Source organism: Molossus molossus, unplaced genomic scaffold (assembly GCF_014108415.1).
Source record: "Molossus molossus isolate mMolMol1 unplaced genomic scaffold, mMolMol1.p scaffold_m16_p_12, whole genome shotgun sequence".
NCBI classification, from domain to species: Eukaryota; Metazoa; Chordata; class Mammalia; order Chiroptera; family Molossidae; genus Molossus; species Molossus molossus.
Genome location: NW_023425347.1, coordinates 89,062,153 through 89,075,866, shown reverse-complemented (window position 1 = coordinate 89,075,866; position 13,714 = coordinate 89,062,153). Strand labels below are relative to the sequence as shown.

The 13,714-nt window shown below is 44.4% G+C and overlaps 1 protein-coding gene across 1 annotated transcript; it reads right to left on the bottom strand.

The window, feature by feature from the left end:
- Positions 1 to 626: 626 nt before the first annotated feature.
- On the bottom strand, positions 627 to 12,713 carry ZNF436 (zinc finger protein 436). The gene is made up of 4 exons (XM_036257320.1): positions 12,661 to 12,713; positions 11,294 to 11,386; positions 9,786 to 9,912; positions 627 to 4,252 (listed from the first exon to the last, which is right to left on the bottom strand). The coding sequence occupies exons 2-4, from the start codon at positions 11,324 to 11,326 to the stop codon at positions 3,000 to 3,002; spliced, it is 1,413 nt and encodes a 470-aa protein (XP_036113213.1). The 5' UTR covers positions 11,327 to 11,386; positions 12,661 to 12,713; the 3' UTR covers positions 627 to 2,999.
- Between the last annotated feature and the right edge of the window lie 1,001 nt (positions 12,714 to 13,714).

The window sequence follows — 13,714 nt, the reverse complement described above, 5'->3', positions numbered from 1 at the left end:
AGGAGGGGGGAGGGAGAAAGTGAGACAGACAGACAGACATTGATTGATTGCCTCCCACCTAACATCAACAAGGGCCAGGGATCAACCTGAAACCGAGGTATGTGCCCTTGACCAGGAATCAAACCTGTGACCCTCCAGTCCATAGGCCGATGCTCTAACTGCTAAGCCAAACTGACCAGGGCTGTTTTAGTATTCTTAATAGATACCCAAAAACATCTCCTTAAAACAATAAGGCCTCCTTTCATTTTTCCTTTTGGATGTGGTTGTGTTTTTTCCCCTTCTCCAAAGCTAATGAGTTAGTCACTCATACCAAATATGTCCATGTTGTCTTGCCAACAGCCTAATCTTCATAGGAAATTGTTCAGGTTTTCGCATCTTCCCAAAACATGGCAGTATCCAAAGGGCTCACCAATGCGTGAACACGATGTATTCCCAAATTTCCACAAGAACATCTGAATAAATGCATGAATGTAAAGAACAACTGGGCCCAATTTTAATGAATCTGATGAAGACACATTTTATGAATCGGTGCTAGATTGCTAAAATAATTCTCAGTTTTTAGATTTTAAAAATTATACTTTTAATTATAGAATATTGTTAGAATAATACAGATATAGACACTAGGATAACTGACCAATACCATAAGGAAAACTGCTCTACATACTTACTTGTTCATTCACTCTCCACAACCATAGAAAACAGGCACAAAGTGTTCAGGGTATGTGCAGAAGCAGCCAGAGTCTTGGGAGCAGAAGGCATGCAAAAGGCATTAGCAAGGAGAGTCTGATGCATAACTTTTACACAAAGTTCAACAAATGGGCAGCAATTGGCAGAAAAGAGGAGAAAGAGCTGGTCTGGTCTTTGACCTTTAACTTCCCAGCTGGAGTGTACATGTATGGAGAGATGGCAAGAGTACTTAAGAAGCCAAAAAGCAGCAGCAGGCACAGTGTGGGGTTGGGGCTGGAGAGAAGGGAAGGAAAAGGGGTGAAATACAGTTAGGTCATAAAGATGCTGTCTTCTATGGCCACTCCAAAGCTGATGCCCTAGTGGCTCACAGAAACAGGAGAACTCTGATATTCATTAAAACCATCAGCAACACTGATATGGTAAAAGACATATTTGAGTTTAGTCATTAAGAACATGTAAGTCATTCAACAATTAAAATATGGATACCCACCGTCAGCTAGATTTTGTGTAGAACAAAAAACATGCTTCTTGCCCGAGTCTCTATTTAAATAGCAGTGGCAACAGAAAGAAAGCTCCTTGGTGGTTTTTCATTTTGTTACTTTCAAGGTTGTGTCATTTGCAAGGGACACAGTCCCACACAGCTGTGGGTCATAACTCACTACAGTACACTACCCTAGAGAGACCACTGGCTCTTTAACACCAAGTCCCAAAGAGCTGTGGCAAAAGTAGTTTTCAAATGTTACAACTCTCACAATAAAGCACAGTAGAAATAACTTGAGGCACGCAAAAAAAAAATATTCCTCACTTGAGTCCCATCTCCTGGGCGTCAATTTTCTTCCACTCACACCCCCAAATACTTGGATAAGCACCAACATTTGGGGTATTTCTTAATTCTTATTTGGGCTGAGATAAGAACTGACATTACTGGGTTTACATTGAGTCAACTCTTATTTTAACCACTTATATCTTTAGGCTGAGAGGATGAAAATACATCCCTATAGATTTATTAAGTCCTTGTGACTAGCCCAAAGAGAAGATACGCAGTCTGAGAACAGGACAGTCAACCTATTTGTCCAGTCATTATCTCCCACAATTGACTGATACATATAAACAAGTGCTTAGTTCTGCACAACGACAGACCTTACAAGAGTGCACACTAGAGCACTAGTGTTTAAAATTTTTCTTCATAAAGAATGAAAAGAACATTTCTCACATTGGAGTTGTGTCTGTAGTTCTGTCACACGGTCAGCATCACCCAAGAACATGCTAATTCTGTGTGAATTAAGTTTCTGCTATTGGGAAAACCACAGGAATACACATTTTACTGTACATACACATGCCCTTATGCAAACTAAGAGAAACACTGGGAAGTGGCCCTATCAAATCCTAGAGTTAGCAGTATAGGGAGAATTGATCTTAAAGGGTAGAGGGGAAAGAACACAGAAATGACTTGTGTTCCTTGGGAAGGGACTCTGCTTCCTTCCCTGAAATTGTCAATTCCACTTGTTCCTTGCACTCCACCAACACTTATGGTCTTATCTTTCCTTGAAGACATTTTTCCCTAAAATGTTCCCTACAGTGATCCCCAAAGAAAATTAATAAATTCTGATTAATGGCAATAACAACAGTGGGCATCACTTGCTAAAGTCATCACCATTGATGAGTCCTTGGTCCCCAAACCTGTGTTTCATTTTTCCTTGCATTCTGTATCTTCAGTTAGTTTTCACAAAGATGCAAGCTTTAAAAAAGTTAGAAACAATGAGAATGAAAAATGTTATGATCATTGCCTTCATAGTGCACAATCCAAAAAATCTCAGGAAGCTGTAAAGATACAAGTGCATGAGCAACTCAAGGAAAAAGCCCTTTGAAGGGGAAGATGTGTGTGCCCAACTACTATGGTAAGTGAATACATGTGGCAATTGAGGCAAAGTCTCGTCTTTTTCCAGCTGTGACCACCCTATTACAGTCCAACATTTCCCCTAGCACAGTTTTTTGGGCCAAGGCTAGGAGAAATAACTTTTTAAATTTTACTCTATTTTCAGGCCTGAGCATTTACCAACATTACTTGTGGGGCTGATTTTGATGAAGTACTTCATTAATATTGAGTGAATAAAAATCACTATTTTGGAGAGGGAATAACATTCCCAAAGCCGTGGGTCAGACTTTCAAATGGCTGGTCTTCTTTGATATTTTAACTGTGGCCTACAACAAGGAAATTAGGTACAGTATAAGAAACTGTCTTGAGAGAGCTCTTTGATATCAAATAAAATTGTAGCTTCAAATGAATCATTTCTCAGTCATGATTACAGGACTTAGTCAGTGTGAACTCTCTTATGTTTAATAAGAGCTGAGCTCCGGCTGAAACTCTTCTCGCATTCAGTACATTCATAAGGCTTCTCTCCCGTATGAACTCTTTGATGTGTGATGAGATTGGAGCTCTGAGTGAAACCTTTTCCACACTGCACACACTCATAAGGCTTCTCTCCTGTATGGGTTCTCTGGTGTTTAATTAGATCTGACCTTTCACCAAAGCTTCGCCAACACTCATTGCACTCATAGGGCTTCTCTCCAGTGTGAATTTTCTGGTGTGTGATGAGATGAGAACTCCGGCTGAAGCTTTTCCCACAAGCATTACATTCATATGGCTTTTCCCCAGTGTGGGTTCTCTGATGCTGAACCAAGTGTGAGATGCGGCTGAAATTCTCCCCACATTCATTACAGTGGTATGGCTTTTCTCCAGTGTGGGCTCTGCGATGGCGCACAAGGTCAGAGTTCTGACTGAAATTCTTCCCACACTCATCACACTTGTAGGGCCTCTCTCCTGTGTGGACTCGATAGTGTTTGATGAGATCAGATCTTTCACTGAAGCCTCGCCCACATTCATTACACTCATAAGGCTTCTCACCTGTGTGGGTCCTCTGGTGCTGAGCTAAGTGAGAGCTCCGACTGAAGCTTTTCCCACACTCCTCACACTCATAGGGTTTCTCCCCACTGTGGGTCCTTTGGTGTTGGATTAGATGAGAGAGCCGGCAGAAGCTTTTCCCACACTCATTACATTTGTGGGGCTTTTCTCCAGTGTGGATTGTCTGATGCTGGATGAGATGAGAGCTTCTTCCAAAACTTTTCCCACACTCATTACAGTCATAGGGTCTCTCTCCAGTGTGTGTTCTTTGATGCTGAATAAGGTGTGAGCTCCGACTGAAGCCCTTTCCACATTCATAACACTTATAGGGTCTGTCTCCAGTGTGCGTTTTCTGATGTCGATTAAGGTCTGAGATCTGACTAAAGGCCTTTCCACAATGAGAACATATATGATATTGAATACCTGTGTGAATTTCTTTGTGGACAAGCAGATCTGTGACTTGTTGGAGAGGATAGCTTACCCACTCTTCTGCTGTTAAATCTCCCCACTGTCTTTCTGATCTATCCCTGCTTTCAAAGCCCTCTTCAATTTCAGGATTTTCCTCAGTATTCCCAACAGGTCTTTCAGATGTGGTCCCAAATTCTACATCTTCACTAATCTCTTGCTTTGGATTCACCTCGTTCTCACTCCTGATCTCAAAATCTGTAATAAAGAGTAAATAATAATGGTAATAATAATAATAATAATACTGGTAAACGCACAAAAAATTATCTACTGTGAGCCAAGCACTGTGTTAAGTTCTTTACATGAATCACCTCAACTGCCCTGAGAGTCAAGTATTATGATTTCCATTTTATAAATGAAAAATCTAAGACTGAGAGAAGTGACTTCCAAAAGGTCATACTCATAGATACAGAGAACAGACTAACAGCTGTCAGAGGGGAGGAGGGTTAGGGGGCTGGGTGAAAAAGGTGAAGGGATTAAGTAGTACAAATTGGTAGTTGCAGAATAGCTACAGAAGTTTGGATTGCATCATGGGAAATATAGTAAATAATGTCAAGATAACTGGGTATGAGGCCACGCGGGTGCCTAGAGCAGCGGAAGGACCCCTTTGTAGAGTGCATGGTTTTCCGGCCACTTTGCTGAACATCTGAACCTGCTGCAGAATGGTGCTGAATGTAAACTGTGGTTGAAAAAAAGAAATACACACAAAAGGTCACATAGTAGTAACTGGTGAAGCCAGGATTCAAATTCAGGTCTATCTGATAAAAGATTATGCTCTGTATCAATACAGTTAATGATTCTTCATAAAAATTGTATATAGTCCTGGTTTTTCAAAAGAAGAAAAACCAGAAATAGAGAATATAAATTAGACTCTCTAAAAGCCAAGAGCCTATTTTGTGTGTGAATACATATATGTTTGTATATGTGTTTGTTCTTAACTGATTGAGCCTTCATCATTACCATTATACAACATTTACTAAGAACCTACTGGGTTAACATGGAGAAAAATCAATTTTTATTTATTTATATTAAGTCTTGAAAGAAAAAGTGACTGCCAAATGCTACTTTCCAGTGGCTTTTTTTTTTTTTTTTTTTAATCCTCACCCGAGGACATTTTCCCATTTTTTTGTTCAGGTAGAGTGGGAGGGAGAGAGAGGAACAGAGAGAGAGAGAGAGAAACATCGATGTGAAAGGAACACATCGAGTGGCTGCCACCGCACGACCGACCAGGGCCGGGGACAAACTGCAGCCAAGGTACGCGCCCTTAGCGGGAACCGAACCCGGGTCTCTCAGGACCGCAGGTCGACACTCTAACCGCTGAGCCAAACCGGCCAGGGCTCCAGTGGCTTTTTAATGAAAATAGGAGTGGTGAAGTTGAAGAAGGCAAAAAAGATGCCTAGCTTAGAACATTCTTGGCATTGACTAAGTAGTCTTCAAATGAAAATCAAAATACATAACCACTGTGTACAAAAAATACTTTCAACCAGACACTGCATTTTCCAAGTTATGTTTTTTTTAATCCTCACCCAAGGATATTCTTCCATTGATTTTGTTTTTTTTTTTTTTTTTTAGATAGAGCGGGAAAGGAGAGAGAGAAAAAAAAAACATCGATGTGAGAGAGATACATTGATTGGGTGCCTCCTGTATGACCATGATCAGAGTGGGAGATTGAACCTGCAACCTAGGTGCATGCCCTTGACTGGAAATAGAACCTGAGACCCTTCAGTCTGTGGGCCAACGCTCTAACTGCTGAGCCAAACAAGCCAGGGCCAAGTTGGGATAGGTATGCTGGCAGAAAAGGGTCATAGATAAATTAGTTTGGTAAATGATGAACATCTTCTTAGAAATCCACAATGCCTGATAATACATTAAAGGTTCTAAAAAAGTCTTGAGGTAAAAACTTGTTAACATTCTTTTTTCATTTGTTTGTTTTCAATCCTTACTCGAGGATATTTTTACATTAATCTTCAGACAGAGCTAGAGGGAGAGAGAAACATCGATGTGAGAGAGACACATCGATTGGTTGCCGACCACACAACCCCAACCGGGGCCAGGGACAAACCACAACTGAGGTACATGCCCTTGGCCGGAATCGAACCCGGGATTCTTTGGTCTGCGGGCAACGCTCTGACTGCTGAGCCATACCGGCCAGGGCATTGTTAACATTCTTTAACCCACTTCCAGACTTATTTAGGCAAATAACTTTTTATTTTTTTGGTGCTTCCATGCTTCCATCCCTAAGTGCTCCCTAGACTCAACCATAGACATGTAAATTCATATTTAAGATTCTCATTTATTTTTTAAAATATATTTTTATGCCTGGCCAGTTGAGCATTTATTGCATGGCTCACTGGTTGAGCATTGACCCATGTACAAAGAGGTCACTGGTTTGGTTCCCAGTCAGGGCACATGCCCAGGTTGTGGGCCCAATTCCCACTGGGGAGCATGCAGGAGGTGGCCGATCAATATTCTCTCTCATTGATGTTTCTATCTTTCTCTCTCCTTTCCTCTTTCTAAAATCAATAAAGAAAACAATATATTTTTAAAAATATGTTTTTATTGATTTTTTTAGAGAGGGGAAGGGAGAAATAGAAACATCAATGTAAGAGAGAAATATGGATCAGCTGTCTCCTGCACACCCCCTACTGGGGACCGAGCACCCAACTGGGGCATGTGCCCTGATGGGGTATGGAACTAGGACTGCTCAGTCCATGGGACCACGCTCAATCCACGGAGCCACACAGGCTGGGCAGATTCTCATTTCTGCTGAGCCAAACTGGCCAGGGCAAGATTCTCATTTCTTATTGTTGTTGGATGGAGTGGAATATTTGGTTAACAAACTGCAATAGAGCTGGGTACATTACTTAATTTCTAGTTGCTTTTCTAAAGGAAGGATCCAATTTGGATTATCAAAGAAAGCCCAAGTTGAAAAGAAAACCCCTCACCCTGTCCAGTGTTACTCAGTGGTTAGAGCATCATTCTGTGTACTGAAGGGTCTTGGGTTTGATTCCTGGTAAGGGCACATACCCAGGTTTAGGGTCTAATTCCCATCGGGACCCATAGAGGAGGCAACTGATCGATGTTTCTCACATCAATGTTTTTCACATCAATCTCTCTCTCTCTCATCAATGAAAAAAAAAAATCCTCAGGTGAGAATTTTTTAAAAGTCCTCATATTTGCCTTTTGTTCTGGGAAAGGCTACAGGAATAAAAAAAAAAAAAAAAAAAAAAGATTAGTCCTCAGTGAGTGGCAGATGACCTAGTAAACCACACACGGTTGCTAACTTCTGTCGAGTCTAAACAGGAGACAAAGCGAGTCTAAAGGTTATTCAGCTCAAGAAAATACTGTTTGGTCCAGCCGGTGTGGCTCAGTGGTTGAGCATCGACCCATGCACCAAGAGGTCGCCTGTTCGATTCCTGGTCAGGACACATGCCTGGGTTGTGGGCCAGATCCCCAGTGGGGAGCATGCAGGAAGCAACCAATTAATGTTCTCTCTCAGCATTGTTTCTATCTCTCTCTCCCTCTCACTTCCTCTCCCTCTAAAATCAATAAAAAGGAAAAAAAAATTAAAAAACAAAAAAGAATATACTGTTTGTTCTGGTTACAGTCAGACCAAAGGATAACTAAGAGAAAAGACAGGTTTGCAGAAAGTTCAAAAGAATAAACTTTCCTCACTAATGTAATTTGTGATCTCATTTAGTTTAGGATTTTCCTGGAACAACATTTGACATATTCAAAACCTATGATCAACTCTGAAACATCTCTAGATAAGAATTTACTCCAGATAAAGGACCTGAGGCAAAACTAGGGCTCTGAAGCCAAAACACACACACTAAGATGGCTTTTGCTCTCCCATGAATCTGGGTCAGAACCCCCTCATCTTCTAGTGAAAGCATCATTTATATGCTGGCAAACACCGTAAGTCAGACCTGTTTGGTCAGTGATCTGTACAAACAGGCTGGAAAATGGCAAATGACTCAGGGCACAAGAAATCTGAATGTTTCTAAAATGTGCATAAACATTCTTCCTTCCTTGCTTCCTTCCTTCCTTTCTCTTATTAAAAGTCCCACTTCCGGTTAAATAAATACCTAGAGGAATTAGATTAGGAGGAAAAAAATAAATAAATAAATAAAAGTCCCACTTCCCTCTGAGGTTTGTCAGTCTGTTCCCTACTTCCGTGTCTCTGGATCTATGTTGCTTGTCAGCTTATTTTGTTCATTATATTCTACAAATAAGTGAGACCATGAGATCCTTGTCTTTATGTGACTGGTTTATTTCACTTAGCATAATATTCTCCAGGTCCCTCCATGTCAGGAAACATTCTTTCTTTTTAGACTATATGACCCTGGCCATGGCCAGGTAGCTCAGCTGATTAGTGTCATCCAAATGGGCCAAGGTTGTGAGTTTGATCCCCAATCAGAACACATACAAGAATCAACCAATGGCCCTGGCCAGTTTGGCTCAGCGGTTAAAGCGTCAGCCTGCAGACCAGAGAGTCCCAGGTTCGGTTCCCACTAAGGGCATGTACCTCAGTTGCAGTTTGTCCCCAGCCCCAGTTGGGGTCGTGTGGGTGGCGGCCACTCGATGTGTCTCTCTCACATAGATGTTTCTCTCTTCCTCTTTCTCTCCCTCCCACTCTATCTGAAGATAAATGCAAAAATGTCCTTGGGTGAGGATAAAATAAATAAATAAATACAAATGTTTAAAAAAAAAGAATCAATCAATGAATGCATAAATGAGTGGAACAACAAATCAATGTTTCTCTCTTGCTCGCTCTTCCTCTCTCTAAAATCAATAAATAAAAATTTAAAAAATAGACACTATGACCCTAATGTTCCCACACTCAAACATTTGTCTGAGGACTCAACTCAAACTATTATCTAAGTAAGTGCTTTAAAAACCAAACAACTAGGTTGTGTTGAAAGAGCTAAGCCACTTTTTTTTTTTATCCTCACCCTAGGACATTTTTTGATATTTTGTTCAGATAGAGTGGGAAGAAGAGGGAGAGAAACATCGACGTGAAAGGGACACATCAAGTGGTTGCCACCCACACGACCCAACAAGGGCCGGGGACAAACTGCAACCAAGGTATATGCTCCTAGTGGGAACCGAACCCGAGCCTCTCCAGACTGCAGGCCAATGCTCTAACCGCTGAGCCAAACCGGCCAGGGTGAGCTAAGGCATTTTTGACACAGTCTCAAAAACATGGGGTGGCCCTGGCTGGTTTGGCTCAGCAGTTAGAGCGTCAGCCCAAGGACCAAAGAGTCTCGAGTTCAATTCTGGTCAAGGAACCTTGGTTGCAGTTCAGTCCCTGACCCAGGTCAGGATCATGCAGGAGGCAACCAATGGATGTGTCTTTCTCACATTGGTGTTTCTCTCTGTTTCTCTTTCCCCTCCTCCACTCTGTCTGAAAATAAATGAAAAAATATCCTCAGGTGAGGATTAAAAAAAAAAAAAATGGAGCCCTGGCCAGTTTGGCTCAGCAGTTAGAGCGTCAGCCTGCGGTCCATAGAGACCCGGGTTCAGTTCCCGCTAAGGGCACGTACCTCGGTTGCAGTTTGTCCCCGGCCCTGGTTGGTCGTGCGGGTGGCAACCACTCAATGTGTCCCTTTCACATCGATGTCTCTCTCTCTCTCTCTCTCTCTCTCTCTTCCTCTCTCTCCCTCCCACTCTATCTGAACAAAAAAAAAAAACAAAATGGAGAGAAGAATGGTAGAGAATCCTTACTTACCCAATGAGACAACATTTCCATAATTCTCCTGCATAACATCCCTGTAAAGGTCCCTTTGTGTAGGGTCCAGAGGTCTCCATTCTTCCCGGGTAAGGTACATGGCCATATCTTCAAATGTCACAGGTGCCTGAAATCACACAATGCTTCCTCATTACTTGCTGTCTCCAAGGTTAGTACCAGTTTTTCTCCTTGAAATTACAGACATGGCTAAAATTGTTGAGGAGGCAAAAGGTATCGTTTGATTTGTATAGTCCAAAGAAGAAATAAACAAGCCAGAAAGAGATATAGTAAAGAAGAGAGCAATTCACATGCTAATTGCTCTGGTCGAATTGGCCAGATATCCCTGCCGCACAGAACTTTATCCTCTTCAGCGGTTCTCAACCTGAGCCCTCTGGGGGTCGAATGACCCTTTCACAGGGGTCGCCTAAGACATAACAGTAGCAAAATTACAGTTATGAAGTAACAACAAAAATGATTTTATGACTGGGGGTCACCACAACATGAGGAACTGTATTATAGGGTCACGACATTAGGAAGGTTGAGAACCACTGCTAGCTGTACTTTGCTCAGAACACATGGCTCCATAACTTTATGCACAGTGTCCCTCTTTTCCTGGAATATCTTTCTCAAACTAGAGAAATTCTATTATTCTTTTTTATTTCAGATGAGGAAAATCTTTAATGTACAAATATTTAAGTGACAAAGGGTTTTAAGAAATAAAAAGAACCCTGGCCGGTTTTGCTCAGCAGTTAGAGCGTAGGCCTGCTGTCCAGAGAGACCTGGGTTCAGTTCCTGCTAAGGGCATGTACCGTGGTTGCAGTTTGTCCCCGGCCCTGGTTGGGTCTTTCGGGAGGCAGCCACTCGATGTGTCCCTTTCACGTTGATGTTTCTCTCTCTCTCTTTCTCTCTCTCCCTCCCACTCTATCCGAACAAAAAATGGAAAAATGTCCTCCGGTGAGGATTAAAAAAAAAAAAAGAAAAGAAATAAAAAGAATGTATGAAGCACAGCAAATTATGAATGGAAGTGCTGGGCCCTCCTCTGGAAATCTTACTGTTCTTTCAAGCCCTGTTCCAGTACCAACTATTCTTCAGTAACAGTAACCCCCATCCCTCTGCTGGGCTCCACTCCTCCCTCCGACCCCTTGGGCAGAATTCATCACTCACAGTCCTTCGTTCCCACACCACAACACTCTGTTCCTACAGCAAATGGGCTCTTATCACGTTGTATCACAGTTAACCGGATGTATCTGTCTCCCTATAGATTGTGAGCAGGCGGGGAGGGTCCGTTTCATGCATCTTTTGTCTCCCCGATATTTAAAGGCATACAGCAGGTGTTCAATAAATGTTTGTTTGTGGCTAAACTCTGGTACTGGGTCCCTGAAGGCACAATACCGAAGCGAGCTAATTACTAATCCCAGGGAATTTCCCACAGGGATTTACAGTGCAAAGAAATGCCAGGACCAGGTGGATAAGCAGTGGCAGGGTCGGCGAAGCCACCCCCGGCTTACCTGGGACCCAGCCATGAGCAGGGTGGCTGCCATCTCGGGCTCAAGGATTCGCCTCCCAGGAGAGAGAGCAGGAAAAGCAGCTAGCAGACAGCACTAAAGGAGGCGAAAAGCAGGGCGTGAGGCACAGAAAACAGGCCCTGCCCACTCCCCAGGGCTGGAGTTCTGGCTGCCAGGCGGCTGGGGAGGGCCCTGGACCTGGGCAGGGTCACTCTCCTCCTTGACCCTCGAGCGCTACCAGCCCTCTGTGTCTCCGCCACCACGGGGTGGAGGCAATGCCAGAATTTAGTAGGACAACTCCCCGATTCGGTCCCTACTGGGCCGGGGGGTCAAGCCGCTGCAGTCTCTGGGAGGAGGCTCTCAGCCCAGCCCACAGAACGCCTCCGCTCTTCCATCTCGAGGCTGAGCCCTTTCCGGCAGCTTCTTCAGCCAATCAACGAGCGAAGCTTGAAAAACGCTCTGCCAATTAAAAGCCGAACATAATGCCCGCCTCCTGTAGCCTGGCGGGATGCCTCTATCACGCCTGCGCCTGCCCCTGTGGCCTGCCGGGAGTTTGAGTTCCATTCTGGCGTACAAAGGCCAGTCGGGGCCAAAAGCCAAGGTGGGAAAAGAACAAAAGAGTGAAGAAAGAAGCGCGTCCTCCTAGCTGGCGAAGAATATCTTCTGCTTTCTTCTATTGGAGACATCAGCTCGATTAAGCCAAGGAAGTTGCCCTGCTTCTCCGCACGTCCCTAGCAGCTTATCTTGAATCGGACCTTAAATGCGACGCCTGGCCTAATTTAGGCGCTGGCCTGTGTAGGGTTCCGCTGGGATTAGCACTCATTTGACAGCCGGGGCCTGAGAGGAAAGAGGCAGCCGCCCACTCCCCAGGGAAGACTCGGCAGCCGCGCTGGAACTTTGAGCTCCGCCTACGCACTACATCTCCCGGCAGTGCCTGCGGCGTTTGCACCCTGCTACGCGGACTACAACTCCCAAGAGGCCTGGCGCCGCCGGAGAGCTAGGGAGCGCGGTCGGTGTTTGGGACAGGCGGTGTCCAAGCTCCCTCGCTATTAACCCTCTAGGGGACTCTGACCGCGTCCTTCTAAAGAAGGCGCCCCTTGAGGGGCGTGCTGAGTTGCTCCTAGTAGAGGGGAAGCCAAACCCCTGAGAGAGGGTGGGGGATAGGGCGCGCAAGGAGGAGCGAGCCAGGCCCCAGCGCTGGGAAGAGCCAACCTTATCATCCTGAGGGGTGTCTGCCCAAAGGGTTCCTGGCGGCCTCTGGCACCGATGAGCCTCTGAGCCTGAGCCGGGCGGACCCTCAGGATGTTAGCAGTCTCTGATCAGCTGAAGATAGAAAGCCGAAAACCCGAGCTGAGAACGAACAGACTTACCTCCTGACCCGCAAAAGATCCACTAGATCGCCGGCTCCAGGATCCGAGAGGCCCCAAACAGATTCCAAATCCGCAGGCAGAGTTCTTTGAGACTTCAGGCGTTCGGAAAGATTCTAGAGATCACTACTGACAGATTCCGTATATCGCAGACCCGCAGGTAGATCTGGAATCCGTAGACTTGCAGGCAAAACCCAGAAATCGTAGGCGGATCCCAAAGACTCACAGATTCCCGAGACCTCAGACTCTCAGGCAGCTCAGAAACCACAGGCTCATAGGCATATCCCTGTGAGACCACAGCAGCTAGCCAAAAACACCACCAGCAGCTAAGCTGCATTCAACTGGATTTCTTCCGAACGGAAGGACTTGCAGCCTTCCTTTTCCCCAGCCAGGATGAGAAAATTAGACAATGGAAGCCTAGCACTGGGAAAAGCAGGCATTCTGCGTGGGGAAGAGCTCTGAGCTCGCTGTAGCCTTGGAGAGGGAAGTGATGGAAAAAGAATATAGCAGCTTATTAGGGACTCCCACCCTCTTCAAGTTATAAATATCCCCAGAACCTTGGCTACGTGCCCAGAAGCCTGTTGTCTCTAGCTGTACAGGAGACTTCTCTGCCTGAGCTGGGAAAGGGGCTTTTCTTTTGTTTTGCAGATACATCCACCCACTGAGTGACTTGAATTTTTTTTTCCTCGAACATGACTCCAGGCTATGCTTTTATTAGTGAGTGTCCTGTTCCCAGTGCCCAGTTATTTATGGTTAAATTACTCAAGTGTCTAAAAAGAACAAGGACTCTACCCAGCCATGAGGCAGGCTCTCCCACTCTTCACCCCCAACTGTGAGGCTATTAATTCTTTAGATACCACAGAAGTGTCCCATCTTACCCTATCTAAAATTGACATGGGATACCAATAAAATGGAATCACAGAGGATCCCCAAAAGACAGTCAAGGTCGGTCAGTCAGACCTGGGTTGAAATCCAGGCTGTGTATTCTTTGGAAAGTCTAGTCTCTCCTCTGTAAAACGGGGTAATCACACCTAAGGCAGTGGTGAGCTCTAAGTGG